Source organism: Pleurodeles waltl, chromosome 10 (genome assembly GCF_031143425.1).
Source record: "Pleurodeles waltl isolate 20211129_DDA chromosome 10, aPleWal1.hap1.20221129, whole genome shotgun sequence".
Taxonomy (NCBI): domain Eukaryota; kingdom Metazoa; phylum Chordata; class Amphibia; order Caudata; family Salamandridae; genus Pleurodeles; species Pleurodeles waltl.
Genome location: NC_090449.1, coordinates 132,831,982 through 132,850,303, shown reverse-complemented (window position 1 = coordinate 132,850,303; position 18,322 = coordinate 132,831,982). Strand labels below are relative to the sequence as shown.

At 43.5% G+C, this 18,322-nt stretch overlaps 1 protein-coding gene across 2 annotated transcripts in view; it reads right to left on the bottom strand.

Annotated features, from left to right (window-relative positions):
- The window catches only part of LOC138261216 (cytochrome P450 3A21-like), a 334,418-nt gene extending 321,851 nt beyond the window's left edge, over positions 1 to 12,567 (bottom strand). For both annotated transcript variants that reach the window (XM_069209971.1, XM_069209970.1), the window contains exon 1: positions 12,441 to 12,567. In XM_069209971.1, the coding sequence (XP_069066072.1) occupies positions 12,441 to 12,511 (71 nt within the window). In that variant the 5' untranslated portion in view covers positions 12,512 to 12,567. The remainder of the gene's footprint in view (positions 1 to 12,440) is intronic.
- Positions 12,568 to 18,322: the final 5,755 nt, after the last annotated feature.

Here is an 18,322-nt window from a genome sequence, read left to right as displayed (position 1 = left end):
AATAGTAGTGTGCTGGACTTTTGCACCAAATAATTGTGACTCTACACTTATGATTTCATCCGTCATGACTAGATGAGTTTTGAAACAGGGATTTGTCTGGGGTGACATGGAGGTGCTAAGTCAAAGGATTGAAATTAACAGACGATGGTGAGTTTGTGAAGTTAGGAAGTGCAAATGGATGTGAATGGAAAAAAGTGTGAAGAGTGTGGTATGTATTGTGAGAAAAATTGCAGGGTGCCTATTCTATAGTTTAAATTGTCTTTTTTGGGCTCTGGCTTCTCTATTTGGTGTTGTAGATGCAATGGATTGTGGTGTGTTAAGAGGTGTGTTTTATAGTGTGCTTTGCAGATGTGCGAATGTGGCAATGTGTTTCAGCTGTGCTGTTTTCAAATCCATCCAATGTGGTGTTGTATAGTACTCTGGTAACTGCGAACTGCTGTGGTTCGGAACACCATTGGAAGACCACCATGGCTGATGCTCTACTGTGACTTTTGACTTATAATATGGTTGGTAGTTGGTCGATGGGCTGTCAGTGCTGGTGCCGTGAATGAGACTGCCGGTCTTGTTTTTTTGACTGACTTTTGGCTGTCCTGCTTGCGCAACTTGCAATATGGCTGTCTGTATGACTGCCAACATGGTGGTCTTTTGACGGGCACCACTATGGCGGTCTGATCGCCAAACTCATAATGAGGCCCTATATCCCTATAGAAATCAACAGAAAATATGATAAAATATATTTTTTTTAAATGCAAAAATAATATTAAAAATAATAAACATGTCTAACAACATTCTTATAAATGTAGTAACATGTAAAAAGCACACATATTCTTTTTTAAATATATAGAATTATTTAATATATAATATAAAAAATAACATAATATTTAAAAATACATTAAAAATTGCAATATGTGCAATATGTCAAAATTATATTCAATGTAAATTTACATGTGAAAATATACATTATAGAAATCTGTATCAAATATGTTGCATTTTTATTGTTTTTAAATTAAAAAAATGTTTTACTGACTAAACTTTTAAAAATAAACATATATGAAACTAAATTTTAAACTGTACAGTGAAAAACGAAAAAAATTAATTAAAAAAAGTCTGACATTTTTATTATAATAAATATTGAGATAATTCAAAGCAGTAAAACATTAACTTTTACTATACCCACAGTAACCTAAACCAACTTCAGAAACATGCTGCACATTAAAGGGGGTGACATTTGGTATTCCCACTCAAATCTAAACCAGCTTAAAGAAGAGTTGGCCACTAAAAGGGTGCCATTTCCTATTCCCATTCCAATCTACAATAACTTGAGGAAGGTTTTGGACTCTAAAGGAATGCCACGTATTATTCCCACTCCAATCTAAACCAACTTGGAGAAGGTGTTGGATACTAAAGAGGTGACATTTACTATTCCCTCTTCTACCAAAATCATCTTTGAAAAGGTGTTGGACACTAAAGGGATGATATTTACTATTCTCACTCTAGTCTACACTAACTTGAGGAAAGTATTGGATACTCAAAGACTGACATTTACTATTCCCACTCCAATGTAAACCAACTTGGGGAAGGTGTTGGACACTAAGGGAGTGACATTTACTATTCCCACTCCAATCTAAACCAATTTAAGGAAGGTGCTGGGCACTAAAGGTGTGACATTTATTATTCCCATGCCAATCCAAACCAACTTGGTTAAGGTGTTGGACACTAAAGGGGTGGCATTTACTATTCCCACTGCAATATGAACCAACTTGGGGAAGGAGTTGGAGTGACATTTACTATTCCTACCCCAATCTAAACCAATGTAAAAAGTAAAAAAAAGTAAAATCTGCTTTTTTATACACTATTAATTCCAACTTTTAATTAAAATAATATATTTTACAAAACCACAATACAGCATTATTAGTAAACAATATCAAACTATATTAAATGTATAAATTGTAAAAATCTTTAAATAATACATTACTGTTTTCAACAACTAACATTTAAAGACAAATTTAACATTAAATATTTAGATATATAATTTAGTTATTAATACATCATTTAATTGTGGAAATAAATATTATTTACAATTCAAAACCTTTTAAATACATTACAATTGAAAATGTAACAAATTAGCAACCTTCCTAAATGAATTGTGCATAATTTTATTAATTTTATTTTTTTTATAATTAATTATGTATTTTAAAACAATTTCTAAATAAATTCATATTTTAAATATTTTTTTTAAGTTACAAAAATCATTTTATTCTTAAAGTATTTGTAATTGAACTATTTTTAAAATTCCATATGTAATATATTTTTTAAATTTGAAAAATTATTTTTTAAATTAAAATACATCTTATTTCAACAAAACTAAATATATAAATATAATTTTTCATACAATAAATTACAAAAACAGGTTTGCATATTAAAAAAATTATTACCTTGAAAATAATTAGCAAAAATAACTTTTTTTAAATCTCCCCACCCTTATAACCTATTAACCCAACAACCTGCTACTAAAAATATTTTTCTACATCTAATTTAAATACATTAAAACAATCAAACATTAAGGGCCTCATTACGAGTCTGAAGGTCTCAATTAGGCCCTAAAACTTCACAAATACCATAAATAAAACAAAGTCTAAAAAAAAAAAAAAAATGATCTTTACAAATATTAAACTAAAATTGTATACATTATATACAATTTTAAATTGGAAAAATTATATTATATATAAAGATATTTCCTACATCTATAGTTTTGACATTGATATTATAAACAACACTAAAAACAATATTTTTGACTTTGATATTACTTACCTCGATATAAGTGAAGACCGAATATTCTTGACACCATATCTCTGCATCACAATATGTTTTTTATTCAATATTTTGTCCAAACACAAAATATAACATTGCAGTCAATGGGAAAAAAACACTAGTGACAATTGGTCACATGCAAGTCGAGTAACGTGTAATACTTACAGCGATAAGGTCAGCAGGGTCCCTGAACCAGACCACAGCCGTCAGTTTGGTTTTATCAAGCCCATGGAGTCTGGGTGCAGATTGTACTGGGTGTCTGTGGTGCTGAATGGGAGCTGTGGGGATGCTGGATTTACCGCCTACATGGTGCTGCAAGAAACAAGATGCAAAACCCTGATGGGGCCTGGCTTCTGAGGTCAGGTGTGGATTGTATGCTGTTTCCTGAGGCTGTAGCGTTGAGTATGGGGGTTGGTTGCCGGACTGACAACCTACAAGACTTGGCAGCGGTAAGCACAGCAAAAAGGTATTGGAACTTCACTGGGTCCTGGAGTATGAGGTAGCAGCCTGAAACTTCAGGCCCGGTGGGACTACAACTTCCGTGATGCACTAGACCACCTGGATTGAATGATTCCACAGTGGGCCTGATGGCTAGTGATGCTTTGGATCTGTGGTGGATTTTTACCAGCAGTTTGTAGGGAACTAGTGCCACTAGTCCAAAGGAGTCTGAGGGGGCTTCTGATTTCCAGACGGGTGTCTCGTGTTGAGACTGCTGAGTTTTAGCCAAGGGTGAGGGTCGTTCACTCAGTGAAAAGTCTGTTGCCACAGGGACACAGTATCCAGCTTTTGCCTTGCTGTGGTGGCCAAGGTCCTATTGTCAGTGACACAGGTCTCCACTGGGTCCTTCATCTATGCAAGTTGTTCATATCTAAGTATCTGGTGTCAGGTAGTCCCTTAAATCCTAGATTTAGGGGAGTTAGTGGTGTGGGAGCTAGTAGCCCATGGGCAGTTAGTCACTGCAGCTATTCTGCCTCTGAAGTGACCACATCCTAGGGTGTAGGTCACCTTTTATATCCAGAACCCTCTATTCTACCACTCCTAAAGATCCCTACATAGCTAATTTCTCACTTGCCTTGGTGCAATTGTGCCTGGGTCAGAGAAAGGCTGTTTCCTTCACTGGGAGTCTGCCTTGATGCATATCAGAGGTTGTGTAGCATTTGAAGCTCACCGCCTTGATGTGCGACTTGACTAGCCTGCTTGAGAGAAGGGAGGTGTGACCTTCTTCCTGCCCAAGCCTTTGTTCCTGAATTCTGGGAGTGATCACACTGCCTGGCAGGAGGTTAGAATCCTGTCTTGGCAGTGGCAGGCGCGTGAAAGCGCAGGCTGGTCGACCAGAGCACAGTTAGCTGGGGTAGCCAGGTGGGCAATCTCCAAGGTTGCCCCATGGGTGCCTGCCACATTTCCAGGGCACAAGATTCTTGTCGGGTGAGAAGGCACTTTGTTTGATACCAAATATGACATATATTAGTGGTACCATAATGGAGGTGCCAATCTTAAAAGTGTCCAATTGGCAGCCCATCTTATCCTATGGACCACTAATACGTATAGTTGTTTCCAATAAGGGACATCACTATAGGGACACATAGGCTTGCACTTATTTGTCATCACCTTTAATAAACTGCACCTTGCCTCCTGGGCTGAGGAAACCTACCTTAGGGGTGTCTGACATATATTTCAGGTAGTGCATTAGATTGTGCCACACATGGTTAGGGCACAGTCGGGTTCAAGCTGTTTGCACGGATTCTGCAGTCTGCGATGGCAGGCCTGCTTTCACTAGTTTGCGGGGATCCCCCAGGGTCGCGCAAACCCATGTTGCAGCCCTGGAGACCCGGTTACCACCTTTGCCCTGGGTATCCCTGGTGCCATGTACGAGGGCCTTATAAGGGGGTAAAGTCTTACCCAATTTGGGATTACCAAGTTGAACATAACAATTTTGGGAGACAGCATAAGCACTGGGGTGTGGGCAGCAGACTCCAGTGGACTAACAGAGTCATAGCCATCAACACTTGGAGCAAAAATTGTAGGGGGGACCAAACACAAAGGGGCACATTCCTACAATTGGCTCATCCCCAATTGGCATATTTAATTTACTTATAAGTCTCTAATAAGATGGTACTATCTCTACCCAGGCCTTTAAATTACAGGCTACTGGTGGGTCTGCAGCACTGATTGTGTCACCCACTTAAGTAGCCCTTAAACAAAGGCTCAGCCCTGCCATTGCAGAGCCGGGTGTGCAGTTTTAAACTGCCATTTCAACCTGACAAAGTTAACCTTTTGCCAGGCCCAAACCTTTCCTTTTTATACATATAGTTCACCACTAGAGTAGGCCTCGGCCAGCCCAGAGGGTAGGGTGCAATGCTTGCAAAAGTCTGGGCATGTACCTTTAATTTTTATATGCCCTCATAGTGAAAAACTCTTACATTTGTTTTTCACTACTGCAAGGCCTATCTCTTCCATAGGATGACATTGGAATTACCTTATTACAATTTGTAAGTGTAATTACCATTTGGGAAAAGATAACACCTTCAAGTCTGGGGTCTCTGGAATCCTAATTTAAAATCCTAACTTATGGTGAAGCCAGATTTTAAATTACGGTTCTGAAAATGCTACTTTTAGAAAGTTGGCATTTTTCTTACCTAAGCCATTTGGTGCCCACAGCCTGTCTCTGATCACATGACTAGGTGTAGTTGGCAGTTGAGCTTTGTGTCTGTTCCTCCCAGACAGCCAGTCACAATGGGAGCTTAGGTGTGACTTGATGGGCCATCTTTTGCAGTATGGGAGGAAGTAGCTGGGCCCAGTTTCATTTACACCTGAGAAGGTTATGTCCTGTCACTAAACAAAGGGCTGCATACTCCCCTGCAGTTAGTCAGGAGCCAGGGCAGGAAGAACAGGGAATCAGGGCACTTCAAAGGCATGTCTTAAGGAGTCTTCCTCACTCCATAGGCAGAACTGGGTATAAATATTCGACCTCAGACACCATTTCAGTACACTGCTGAACCTGTGGATACTATGCCAGGAAGAAGGACTGCTGTGCTGCTGAAGGACGGCCACTCTGCTGGTTTGCTGCTTTGTTGCGCTGGCCTGTTGCCCCCTTGCCTGGATGAGAAGGATTGGATCAGCAATTCTCTTGAACCTAGATCCCAGAGTGATTCCAAGGGCTAGTTGGATGGCCTCCTGATCTGAAGTGTCAGGGACATTAAAGACTTCCAACAACACTGCTTCTGCACCTGGACGCTTCCTCCTGTGAGTCTGCACTGCCAAGTGGTGCCACTTCAGTTCTGGACCCTTGCAAGTGGGCCTAAGGTGCTTTGCCTATCTGTGGACCCCACGGAACCGATGCTTCATCTCTGTTATGCGGCGCAACCGCCAGCAGACCCGGCGCATCGTTCCCGTGGCATGGATTGGACCCATCTCAAAGACTCACAGCACCGCCACATCTAGCATCTTGGGACGCTGCCTCATCTATGGAACGGCCACTACAAGACGCTTTACCTGAGCAGATCCTCACATCTCTTGTCACTGGAAGCCTTGACTATGACGCCAAGCTCTACATTGCAGCTTCACAGCTTGTCCAAAGCTGACACTTCAGCTTGACTGTGCCTCCCATTCCCGACACCGGACTTTGCATCGTGAGCACTGTTGACAAGATCATTGACGTCGACGCAACAGGACCTCGCACCGCATCTTTGCTGCATCACGGAACCAACACATCACTTAGGATGCATGACACATCTTCAATGCTGATTCACGCAAACCAGGATTAAAGATACTTTTGTTCTGTGGGCCTAACTAGGTCCCTGTAGCTGGCCAGCCCACCATCGCAATCATCCTGAACTTGTGATTTGTCCTTGTCTGGCGTGACCAGAAATCCACAGCTGGCACTTTATCCTTTTTGACACTATTTCACTTAAAAAATTTGAAATTCAATTTCTCTTGTTCTACTAATTGGATTTTTGTTGATTTGGTCTTGTTTTAAATATTAAATATTGCTCAATGTTTCTAGCCTGGTGTGGATCTTTTTGTGTGTTGTTTTTACTGTTTGAAGTATTGCAGCAGTACTTTACACATTACCTATAAGTTAAGCCTGACTACTCTGTACCAAGTTGCAAGAGAATGAGGTTTGGGGTTTGCCTGTGCCTTACCCTGGATAGGATTGTGATTGCTGCTTGACCAGCACTCACACCCCAGTCAACCAGTAACCCAGTTTCTGACAGTTAATACAAATTAGTAAATTAAAAAAAGGAATGTGTGCTGCAGGCCTCTGCTCCACTACTCAGCAGAGGCCATGCTTCGCTGCTACTTACTATAGCATTGAAAGCAAGTGAGTCAGACGGTCTGGAAGTGGTCAGCAACATGTAAATATGTCCAAGGAACCGATATCTTCACCCAGTGGCCTCTCTAGAATTGATTTTAGGGAAGGGCACAAATTGGGCAACAAATAAAACTACTGGGGTCACCTACATAAGTATTATATGTACACTTTTGCTTATAATGTTCAAATCTGACTCTCTATGTAAACGTATGTATCGCCTCAAAGATTCACTGCTTTTCAGTGAAAGGTAGTTGAACACATGGAATGTAGCAAGGTGCACTCTCTCTCTGTTTCCACGTCAACTCCCAGCAAATTCAAAACCTATATTGGTAGGGTCCAAGGGGGAACCAGGACAAATGGAGCTGCAGCACAGGATCCATCTGGCTCCCATTTAGAGATGGTGCTGCAATTCCCTCTCAGTGAAATGCTTTGCAACTAAACACAATGGGCCCCAAGAAAGTAAAAATATGGGCAGAGATTTGCATCCACACTTTGATGTATTTTTATGTTTTTTTGTCCTAATCATATTCATTCAGAGTAGTATCTTCGAAAGCAAGTGCAGATGTGCTGATGGGAACATCATGTGTTAAGACTTCCATTCTAAAGGTCTAAAGGTCTTCCTTCACACCCAACAAATCTGGTGGTGATCCGTTCTGCCTTAAGGAAGCATTTTCAGGGTAGATTGGAGTTTGGGAATGCACACAAACATTCCTGATACGTTTTCAGATCTAAGGGGGTCATTATGAACACGGCAGTAAACACCGCTGTGTTCATGCTGGCGGTCTTTCTACAGATCACCAGCCCCCTTGAGACCCCGCCGGCCGAATAAAGGACATTCTGCTGGGCCAGCGGGCGGAAACAGTGTTTCCTCCCGCCGGCCCAGCAGAATGCAGGGCCAGGACATTGCTGACTGCTCCACATGTAGTCGTCGTCAATGCCTCAGTGCGGCAGGTGCAGTAGCACCGGTCGCGCAGATCACTGCCTGTAAAACGGGCAGTGACCTGCGCGACGGGGCACTGCACGGGGGCCCCTGCACTGCCCATGCCAAGTGCATGGGCAGTGCAGGGGCCCCCAGAGGGGCCCCGGAGCACCATTTCCGCCAGCCTTCTCCCAGCAGGGGAACCCACCAGGGAAAGGCTGGGGGAAACAGGGTACATTATCCGGTGGGCAGCGCTGCTTGCAGCGCTGCCCTGTCGGATAATGTAATCCGCCACTGTCAGGCTGCCTGTCGGCGGTAGCCTGGTGGTGGCGGAGGGCCGCCACAGGCGGCCCTCCCTGTGTTCGTAATATGGCGGTTCGGACAGGCATGCAGGTGACGGTCTTTTCCGCCGCCTCTGGCATGGCGGTCTGAACCGCCAAGAACATAATGACCCCCTAAGGGCCTGATTTAGACTTTGGTAGATGGATTTAGTACTGTCGCAGTGGAGGAGTATTTTACTCCATCATGGTGAGGGTAGCCCACCTGCCAAATTTAGAGATGTGTGCCAGTTCCGCGGACATCTCTTGCATCTCTTGCATTTCCATAAACCGCCGTCATGGCGGTTCCTTTAAATGCATTGAAAGTTTGATGATTGGCTCTGTCAATGTGGTGGAGCCGTACGTCAAACTTTCAAGGTTTTTTTAATAATTGAAAAAAAAGAAAATCTCAAAGTAGGGTTTTCTTTCTGAAAATAAAAAAACCCTCCCCATGTTGTGCGGGTCATTTCACAGTTTTCACTATCTCTTACCACCAGTAAAACAGGTGAAAGGTTGCCATTTGCCCGACCACTCTAAATAAGGTGGGTGGGCAAACGGTCAAGCCTCCTGTGGCCTTTACTCAGTAGGGCCATTGGAGGAATATGCGATAGCAGAGATGGAGTAGTCTCCCCTCTACATACTGAAGTTCCTCCTGACGCTAAATGAGCCGTATTTAACTTTGTTTCGGCAGGGAGGGTACGTCGTCACAATGGAGTAACCTATCTACCAAAGTCTAAATCTGGCCTAAGGTATTTAGGGCTAAAATATCTTTCTGGATCAATAGACTAAATAACCAGATCCAAAGCCTAACCTCATCACTCCCATTCCAAGTCCAAACAGTAAAAGAAAGATGTTGAAAATGGCTCTTTCTGCAGGTCCATCCCAAGGCCTTTTTGCCTTTTCCCACCACGTTTTGCTGAATTTGTTTTTGTTGACTCTATTACTCGGGGCACTTCAACACTGCTAACTAGTGCTAAAGTGTTGTGCACTCTGCTTAAAACATGGTACCATTGGCTTATCCACAATTGGCATATTTAATTTACTTGTGAGTCCCTAGTAAAGTGCACTCTAAGTGCCCAGAGCCTGTAAAAGAAATGCTAACATTGGGATTACTGTAAAACATCTTTTAAGTATAACTCCCAATTGGGAATAGATAGAAATGTGGAGTTTGGTGTCTCTGGACTCATAATTTACAATCACAACTTATGGTGAAGTTGGATTTTAAATTCTAAGTCTGAAAATGCAATTTTTAGAAAGTGAGCATTTTCTTACGTTAACCATTCTGTGCCTCTTCCTGCCTCAGAATACACATTTGAGTTGGGTGATACCTGGGCTCTGTGCATTCCCTCTAGACAGCCACACATAATGGGAGATTAGGTGTAACCTGATGGGCCTTAATGGGCCATTAACTGCCTTGATAGGGGAGGTGGAGCTTAGCACTTCCTCACACCTGAAAAGACTTGCCCTTTCTACCCACAATAGAGCTTAATGACCCTGTATTGTCACTCCAGTCAGCTTGGAACAAGAAGAGGGGTGGAAGGACATCTGTACATTTCAAAGGCCTGCCTCTGGAAGCTTCTCCCACCTTCCAGAACAAAAGCACGAAAATATGAATACTGGACCCCAAACCTCACTAAAGCAGATTCTACTGGAACCAAGGACACTCTTCTGGGAAGAAGGACTGCTGTGGTGCCAGGAGGGACCGCCACTCTGCAACTGCATTGCTGTGTTGGCCTACTGCTGCTGCATGAGAGATTGCCACTTTGCTATTTGCTCTGCTGTGTTGGCCTGCTGCTTCCATCCTGCAGCGAGAGAGACTGGACTTGCTGTCTACATCCTTGAACCCAAGAATCTCCAAGGGTTTGTTGTCTTGCCTCCTGTTGTTCTGCAGCCTCGGGGACATCAAAGACTGCTGCAACTCATGTGCCACAGCACCTGGACTCTGCCCACTGTGACTCTACCCTGCCAAGTGGTGCCACCCAAGTCCTGGACCCTTGGAAGTGGCCCTATGGTGCTCTGCCTTCTGTGGTTCTCATTGGAACTGCCGCAAAGCAACACAAAGCCTTGCAAAGCAATGCTGTGCAGACCGTGCACCAACTTTTAAGGTATTTTGTTCAGAAGATCCATGTGGGCTCCTGTAGTTGCCTCACTCCATTGCAGTTAGCCTGAACTTGTGACTTTGTCCCAGTCCAGCGAGACCAGATAACCACCATTGGCGCTTTGTGCATTTGTGCTCTATTTTCACCTAAATCTTTAAAATTGCATATCTCAGGATCTACTTTTTGGATTTTTGTTGTTTTGGTCTTGTATAGTCACATATATATTGTCTATTCCTCTGTCCTGGTGCTAAGTCTTTTTAGGGTGTCTTTCACTGTAATTATGTTACATTATTACTGTTTTTACTGTAATTAAGTGTTGCACAAACACTTTACACATTGCCTCTTAAGTTAAGCGTGACTGCTCTGTGCGGACCTACCAGGGAGTGAGCAAGGGTTAATTTAGGGTGTATATCTGACTTACTCTGACAAATATTGTGATCCCTACTTGGACAGGGTGCAAACCTCTGCCAACTAATGACCCAATTTCTAACAAAGGAATTTATTGAAATAGGAGAAAACAAGAGACAAATATTCACAGCTGGTGAAATACTGCGCTTCTGTCATGCAAAAACTGATGTGGGTTTGATGCCACAGGAGATGAATGATTAGCTCAGTGATTTCATGCAGCTATTGTAAAGATATGTCTGGAACCTACGTTTTGCAAGTTTGAACATCCTGATGTTGTGTAGTGGTTGAACTGTAGACCTCAAAACCAGGAGACCTCCAATCTTGACTTTTCCACATAACATAATTGTGTGATCCGGGGGAAATCACTTTATATAGCCATATCTCTTCTGTGCAGCCTCAGATTCGGGTGCTGCAAGAATCACTCCATAGTCTGTGGCACGAAAGAAATATAAATGCACTAACAACCTCTGAAAGGAGGTTTGTAAAGAATAAAATGCCATTGCTATCTGTAAAAAGTACTCTGGAATTCATCTTGGGGTTCTGTTGTCTTAATGAGGCACTAGGCATTATGGGCCTGAATGCGAGTCTGGTGGTGTCAAGATCGTCAGACTAGCGGTTGTGGTCGGACCGCCACAGCTGTGGCGGTTTGAACTCCACATTATGACTTTAGCAGTTGGACCGCCAAAAGACCTCCTTCTCTGCTAGGATCAGTGATCCCAACGGGCTGGCGGCGGTCTTGATTGTGATCAGCCAGGGTGGCGCTGAAATCAGAGCCTTCCTGTTGATTACAATCATGTGCTGGTGGGGAACAAGTGAAGGGGACCTCAAGGGGGCCCCTACACTGCCCATGCCTGTGGCATGGGCAGTTTAAGGGTCCCCGTGCCCAGCACCCTTGAAATAGGCACTGTCTGCTGTGCTGGTGCACCCTGTGTGTGGTAGCCTTGCCGCCAGCTCAATTATTAGCCGGGAAAAATGCGGCCACACCTTTCCTACTGGGCTGAACCCACCTGTCAGCCCTGTGGGAAAGTTGTAATAAGGCAGGTGGGGAGACTGTCAGCTCCATGGTCGTCTCCTCATCACGGGTTTGGCAGTGGGGTTAGCTAAATGCCAAACTTGCAATCAAGCCCTACATCTTCTTCATCTCTGTAATCATAAAACTCTTCAGTAACCTGCAATATTATCACGATGACTAGTACTGGATTTAGCGTATAATACTACTAATAATAATAGTTATATCACACACATGACAAGCAGATATCTCGGAGTTTAAGAACAGATGTTTTTACACAACACTTATTTTGTTCACGTTGGAAAGACAAAAGGCTGAGCCAGCGCTGCCAGGATCAGATGTGTGGCCCGCAAAGTTTGGGGGCTTCAGAGCACTAAGCTGGTATTCTACCCACTGAGCTATTGAAATATCTGAATGTTGACGAATGTGCCCCGTTTCCCGCCCTCTTCCTTCTACTAACCACCGCCACCCCTCAAGCAAGGACATTTAAGCTAGGTACATTTCATGAAAATCATTTGCGGTTCCTTTATGTTGGACACTAAAGAATAACCGTCGTTGTACTTACAGAAAAAATACCGTCACGAGCACGACAAGCAGAGCCCACGTTTCCACGGAGAAATTTGGAAGAAAGTCCATGGTGCCCGGTGCACTCTGGCTTGGCACCTGTCTGAGGTGAATGCTCTCTACTCAGTTGTTTGCTTGGAATGTTTTCAATGGTTCCAAGGGCCGGTTATTGTAGAGTCCATCTGTGTCACCGGTTGGTGCATAGGTAAACCAATTGCAATGCTGCCAGTCTTTTGGTATGCTAAATTCTCTCGTGCAGGATTCCTTAATTAAACATACTAGATTACATCAGCCTATGAGACATGCGTGTCCCAGAAATATTATGACTATTTGATTAAAATAAACTTCTCAAACGCAGCTTCGTATTTAGCTAGTAAACAACCTTAGTTAATTATGTCGCCTTCAGATATTTATATAAGTTCACCAGGATTTACAATATAACTAAGTGCTTACCTTCACTTTTCACTTATTTTGAGGTAGATAAAAATCAGTTCTATCGATCTGTTGTCTACAGTGATTGAAGCAGCCTGTACTAAACCACATTTAAATTCCTCCGATAAACTTTCAAAAGAGTCAGATTAGTAAAATAAACAAACTAGCCTTCATGTGAGGATAAATGTAATTTGTAGAGAGAGAGCAGAGCCAGGGGGGTCTGACTTGGTTCTAAAAGCTAAAGAATGAGCCACCAGCAAAAGAGCCATTTAAGTGAGATAGCAATTGTCACGTACAAATATGATAAAGACTCTTTCAAATTATAAATAGTTTATTTCTTCAACTCGTGTTTCAATATCTAAACCAGAATATATCTCTGCGTCATAAATTACAATTAATAGTTTTTTAAGTTGAAACTATAGTTTATTGATTCAAAAAAATATTAAATCAAAAGAAAGAAATATGTAAATATTATTACAGAATATATAAGAACGCAATCTAAAACATGAAAGAAAACAACATTAAACAGATTGTCTTTGTCTCAAGAACAGAAAACATTGAAAGACAAACAATACTGTAGGTAAATGAAAAGCTGCACTGATATATTGATATAGCATAAACATAACATTTTCTATTACTAAATACACAAACAAACCGTGACTTCCTATGAGAGGAATTACATGTGGAATTTAAGGAACAAGAAATTTAGTGATAAGGTTAGGAAGAGAAGCTTTAAGGTGGCTTGCGCACCATGCATTTCGCTAGTTGAGAAAGATACATCGTGATTGAAGACCACACATTGGAACTAGAAACAACAAGAGAAGGCATTATCCAGTTGATGGTCGTAGCAAACACCGTACAACCCATCTTTTATCCCCTCACTGCCAGGCCATTTCCCCCTCAGGTGCCAAGCCTTTTTTTGGCTATTTGGGGCAGTTCGCGCTTAGGCCCTCATTACTTTTTGTTCACATAAGCTACCCACGCCAAATTTGCGTTCTTTTTTTCCAACATCCTAGGGATTCTAGAGGTACCCGGACTTTGTGGGTTCCCCAGAAGGAGGCCAAGTAATTAGCCAAAATACAGTGAAATTTTTTTTTTTTTTTTTTTAAATGGGAAAAAGGGGCTGCAGAAGAAGGCTTGTGGTTTTTTCCCTCAAAATGGCATCAACAAAGGGTTTGCGGTGCTAAAATCACCAGCTTCCCAGCTTTCAGGAACAGGCAGACTTGAATCAGAAAACCCAATTTTCCAATACAATTTTGTCATTTTACTGGGACATACCCCATTTTTACGATTTTTTGTGCTTTCAGCCTCCTTCCTGTCATTGACAGAAATGGGCATGAAACCAATGTTGGATCCCAGAACCCGAAACATTTCTGAAAAGTAGACAAAATTCTGAATTCAGCAAGGGGTAATTTGTGTAGATCCTACAAGGGTTTCCTACAGAAAATAACAACTGAAAAAAAAAGAATATTAAAATTGAGGTGAAAAAATCTGCAATTTTTCTCTACGTTTTACTCTGTAACTTTTTCCTGCAATGTCAGATTTTTTAAAACAATATACCGTTACGTCTGCTGAACTCTTCTGGTTGCGGGGATATATAGGGCTTGTAGGTTCATCAAGAACTCTAGGTACCCAGAGCCAATAAATGACCTGCACCCTGCCTTGGGTTTTCATTCTTTACCGGGTATACAGCAATTCATTTGCTGAAATATAAAGAGTAAAACATTGCTATCAAGAAAACCTTTGAATTTCCATAATGGGCACAAGATAAGGTGTTGAGGAGCAGTGGTTATTTGCACATCTCTGAATTCCGGGGTGCCCATACTAGCATGTGAATTACAGGGCATTTCCCAAATAGACGTCTTTTTTACACACTCTCTTATACTTGGAAGGAAAAAATGTAGAGAAAGACAAGGGGCAATAACACTTGTTTTGCTATTCTATGTTCCCTAAGTCTCCCGATAAAAATTATACCTCACTTGTGTGGGTAGGCCTAGCGCACGCGACAGGAAATGCCCCAAAACACAATGTGGACACATCCCATTTTTTGACAGAAAAAAGGTGTTTTTTGCAAAGTGCCTACCTGTAGATTTTGGCCCCTAGCTCAGCCGGCACCTAGGGAAACCTACCAAACCTGTGCAGTTTTGAAAACTAGAGAACTAGGGGAATCCAAGATGGGGTGACTTGTGGGGCTCTGACCAGGTTCTGTTACCCAGAATCCTTTGCAAACCTCAAAATTTGGCCAAAAAAACACATTTTCCTCACGTTTCAGTGACAGAAAGTTCTGGAATCTGAGAGGAGCCACAAATTTCCTTTAACCCAGCATTCCCCCAAGTCTCCCGATAATAATGGTACCTCACTTGTGTGGGTAGGCCTAGCGCCCACGAAAGGAAATGGCCCAAAACACAACGTGGACACATCCCAATTTTTTTACAGAAAACAGAGGTGTTTTTTGCAAAGTGCCTACCTGTAGATTTTGGCCCCTAGCTCAGCCGGCACCTAGGGAAACCTACCAAACCTGTGCATTTTTTAAAACTAGAGACCTAGGGGAATCCAAGATGGGTGACTTGTGGGGCTCTGACCAGGTTCTGTTACCCAGAATCCTTTGCAAACCTCAAAAGTTGGCTAAAAAAACAAATTTTCCTCACATTTCGGTGACAGAAAGTTCTGGAATCTGAGAGGAGCCACAAATTTCCTTCCACCCAGCGTTCCCCCAAGTCTCCCGATAAAAAAGGTACCTCACTTGTGTGGGTAGGCCTAGCGCCCACAAAAGGAAATGGCCCAAAACACAACATGGACACATCACATTTTTTCACATAAAACAGTGCCTACCTGTGGATTTTGGCCTCTAGCTCAGCCGGCACCTGGGGAAACCTAGCAAACCAGCACATTTCTGAAAACTAGACACCTAGGGGAATCCAAGATGGGGTGACTTGTGGGGCTCTGACCAGGTTCTGTTACCCAGAATCCTTTGTAAACCTCAAAAATTGGCCAAAAAAACACTTTTTCCTCTCATTTCGGTGACAGAAAGTTCTGGAATCTGAGAGGAGCCACAAATGTCCTTCCACCCAGTGTTCCCCCAAGTCTCCCGATAAAAATGGTACCTCACTTGTGTGGGTGGGCCTAGCACCCACGAATGGAAATGACCCAAAACACAACGTGGACACATCACATTTTTTCACAGAAAACAGAGGTGCTTTTTGCAAAGTGCCTACCTGTGGATTTTGGCCTCTAGCTCAGCCGGCCGGGGGGGGGGCAGAAATGGCCTAAAATAAATTTGCCCCCTCACCCCCTACCGGGGAGCGACCCTTGCCTACGGGGTCGCTCCCCTTGCGTGATGGCGCAAATAAAAAGATCCCCAGTGCCTAGTGGTTTCTGCCCCCCTTGGGGGCAGATTTACCTAAAATCGGCCGATTTGCCCCCAAGTGGGGCAGAAATGGTCTAAATACAATTTGCCCCTCCAGGGGAGCGACCCTTGCCTAAGGGGTCGCTCCCCATCTCTAAAAAAACAAACAAACAAAAAAAAAAAAAAATTGCCCTGGCGCCTAGAGGTTTCTGCCCCCCCCCGGGGGCAGATCAGCTGAATACCAATAGGCCGATCACGGGTCGCTCCAGTTACCCAGAATCCTTTGCAAACCTCAAAATTTGGCTAAAAAAAACACATTTTCCTCACATTTCGGTGACAGAAAGTTCTGGAATCTGAGAGGAGCCACAAATTTCCTTCCACCCAGCGTTCCCCCAAGTCTCCCGATAAAAAAGGTACCTCACTTGTGTGGGTAGGCCTAGCGCCCACGAAAGGAAATGGCCCAAAACACAAGATGGACACATCACATTTTTTCACATAAAACAGTGCCTACCTGTGGATTTTGGACTCTAAACCTAGCAAACCAGCACATTTCTGAAAACTAGACACCTAGGGGAATCCAAGATGAGGTGACTTGTGGGGCTCTGACCAGGTTCTGTTACCCAGAATCCTTTGCAAACCTCAAAATTTGGCCAAAAAAACGCTTTTTCCTCTCATTTCGGTGAGAGAAAGTTCTGGAATCTGAGAGGAGCCACAAATGTCCTTCCACCTAGTGTTCCCCCAAGTCTCCCAATAAAAATGGTACCTCACTTGTGTGGGTGGGCCTAGCACCCACAAAAGGAAATGGCCCAAAACACAACGTGGACACATCACATTTTTTCACAGAAAACAGAGGTGTTTTTTGCAAAGTGCCTACCTGTGGATTTTGGCCTCTCGCTCAGCCGGCCCCAGGGGGGGCAGAAATGGCCTAAAATAAATTTGCCCCCCCACACCCGCCTGGGGAGCGACCCTTGCCTACAAGGTCGCTCCCCTTGTGTGACGGCGCAAAAAAAAAAGATCCCCGGTGCCTAGTGGTTTCTGCCCCCCGTGGGGGCAGATTGACCTAAAATCGGCCAATCTGCCCCCAAAGAGGGCAGAAATTTCCTAAATACAATTTGCCCCTCCAGGGGAGCGACCCTTGCCTTAGGGGTCGCTCCCCATCTCTAAAAAAAAAAAAAAAAAAAAAAAAAAAAAAAAATTAGCCCTGGCGCCTAGAGGTTTCTGCCCCCCAAGGGGCAGATCGGCCTAATAACAATAGGCCGATCTGCCCCCGGGGGGGCAGAAATGGCCTAAAATATATGTGCCCCCCCCCACCAGCCCATCTGTAAAACAACAACAACAACAAAAATCCCCGGTGCCTAGTGGTTTCTGCCCCCCTTGGGGGCAGATCGGCCTAATTAAAATAGGCTGATCTGCCCCCCTGGGGGGCAGAAATGGCCTAAAATAAATTTGCCCCCCAGGGGAACGACCCTTGCCTAAGGGGTCGCTCCGCTTACGTAAAATTCACAAACAAAACAAACTCCCTGGTGTCTAGTGCAAGGGGGGCAGATTGGCCTCATAAAAATAGGCCAATCTTCCCCCAAGGGGGGCAGAAATGGCCTAAATATAATTTGCCCCCTATGGGAGCGACCCTTGTCTAAGGGGTCGCTCCCCACACCTAAAACAAAAAACTAAACAAAAGAAATAAAAAATAAATAAATTATCCTTGGTGCCTAGAGGCCGCTCCCTTATGCCAATTTCATTTATAAAAAAAGACATCCCTGGTGTCTAGTGGGCGTTTTGACAGCCGGATTGCTTTCAATACGGCTGCCAAAACACAGAGAGAGACTTCAAAGGGAAGGAAATAAATTTCCTTCCCTTTGAAGCCTCTCTCGGCCTCCCCAACATGATCGGAAGAGAAATGCAAAGCATTTCTCTTCCGATCGCATGGGGGAGGCTCTGTGATTGTCAGCGCGCGCTCGCGCGCTGACGTCATGGGAGGGTGCGGGGGGGATGTCGGGGGTGGAAGGGGAAGGGATTCCCCTTTCAGCCCTGGGGGGGCGCCCCTCGGGGGGAGCGCTAGCGCTTCCCCCGAGGGCCGGTCGCAGGACGTAATGGTTACATCCATG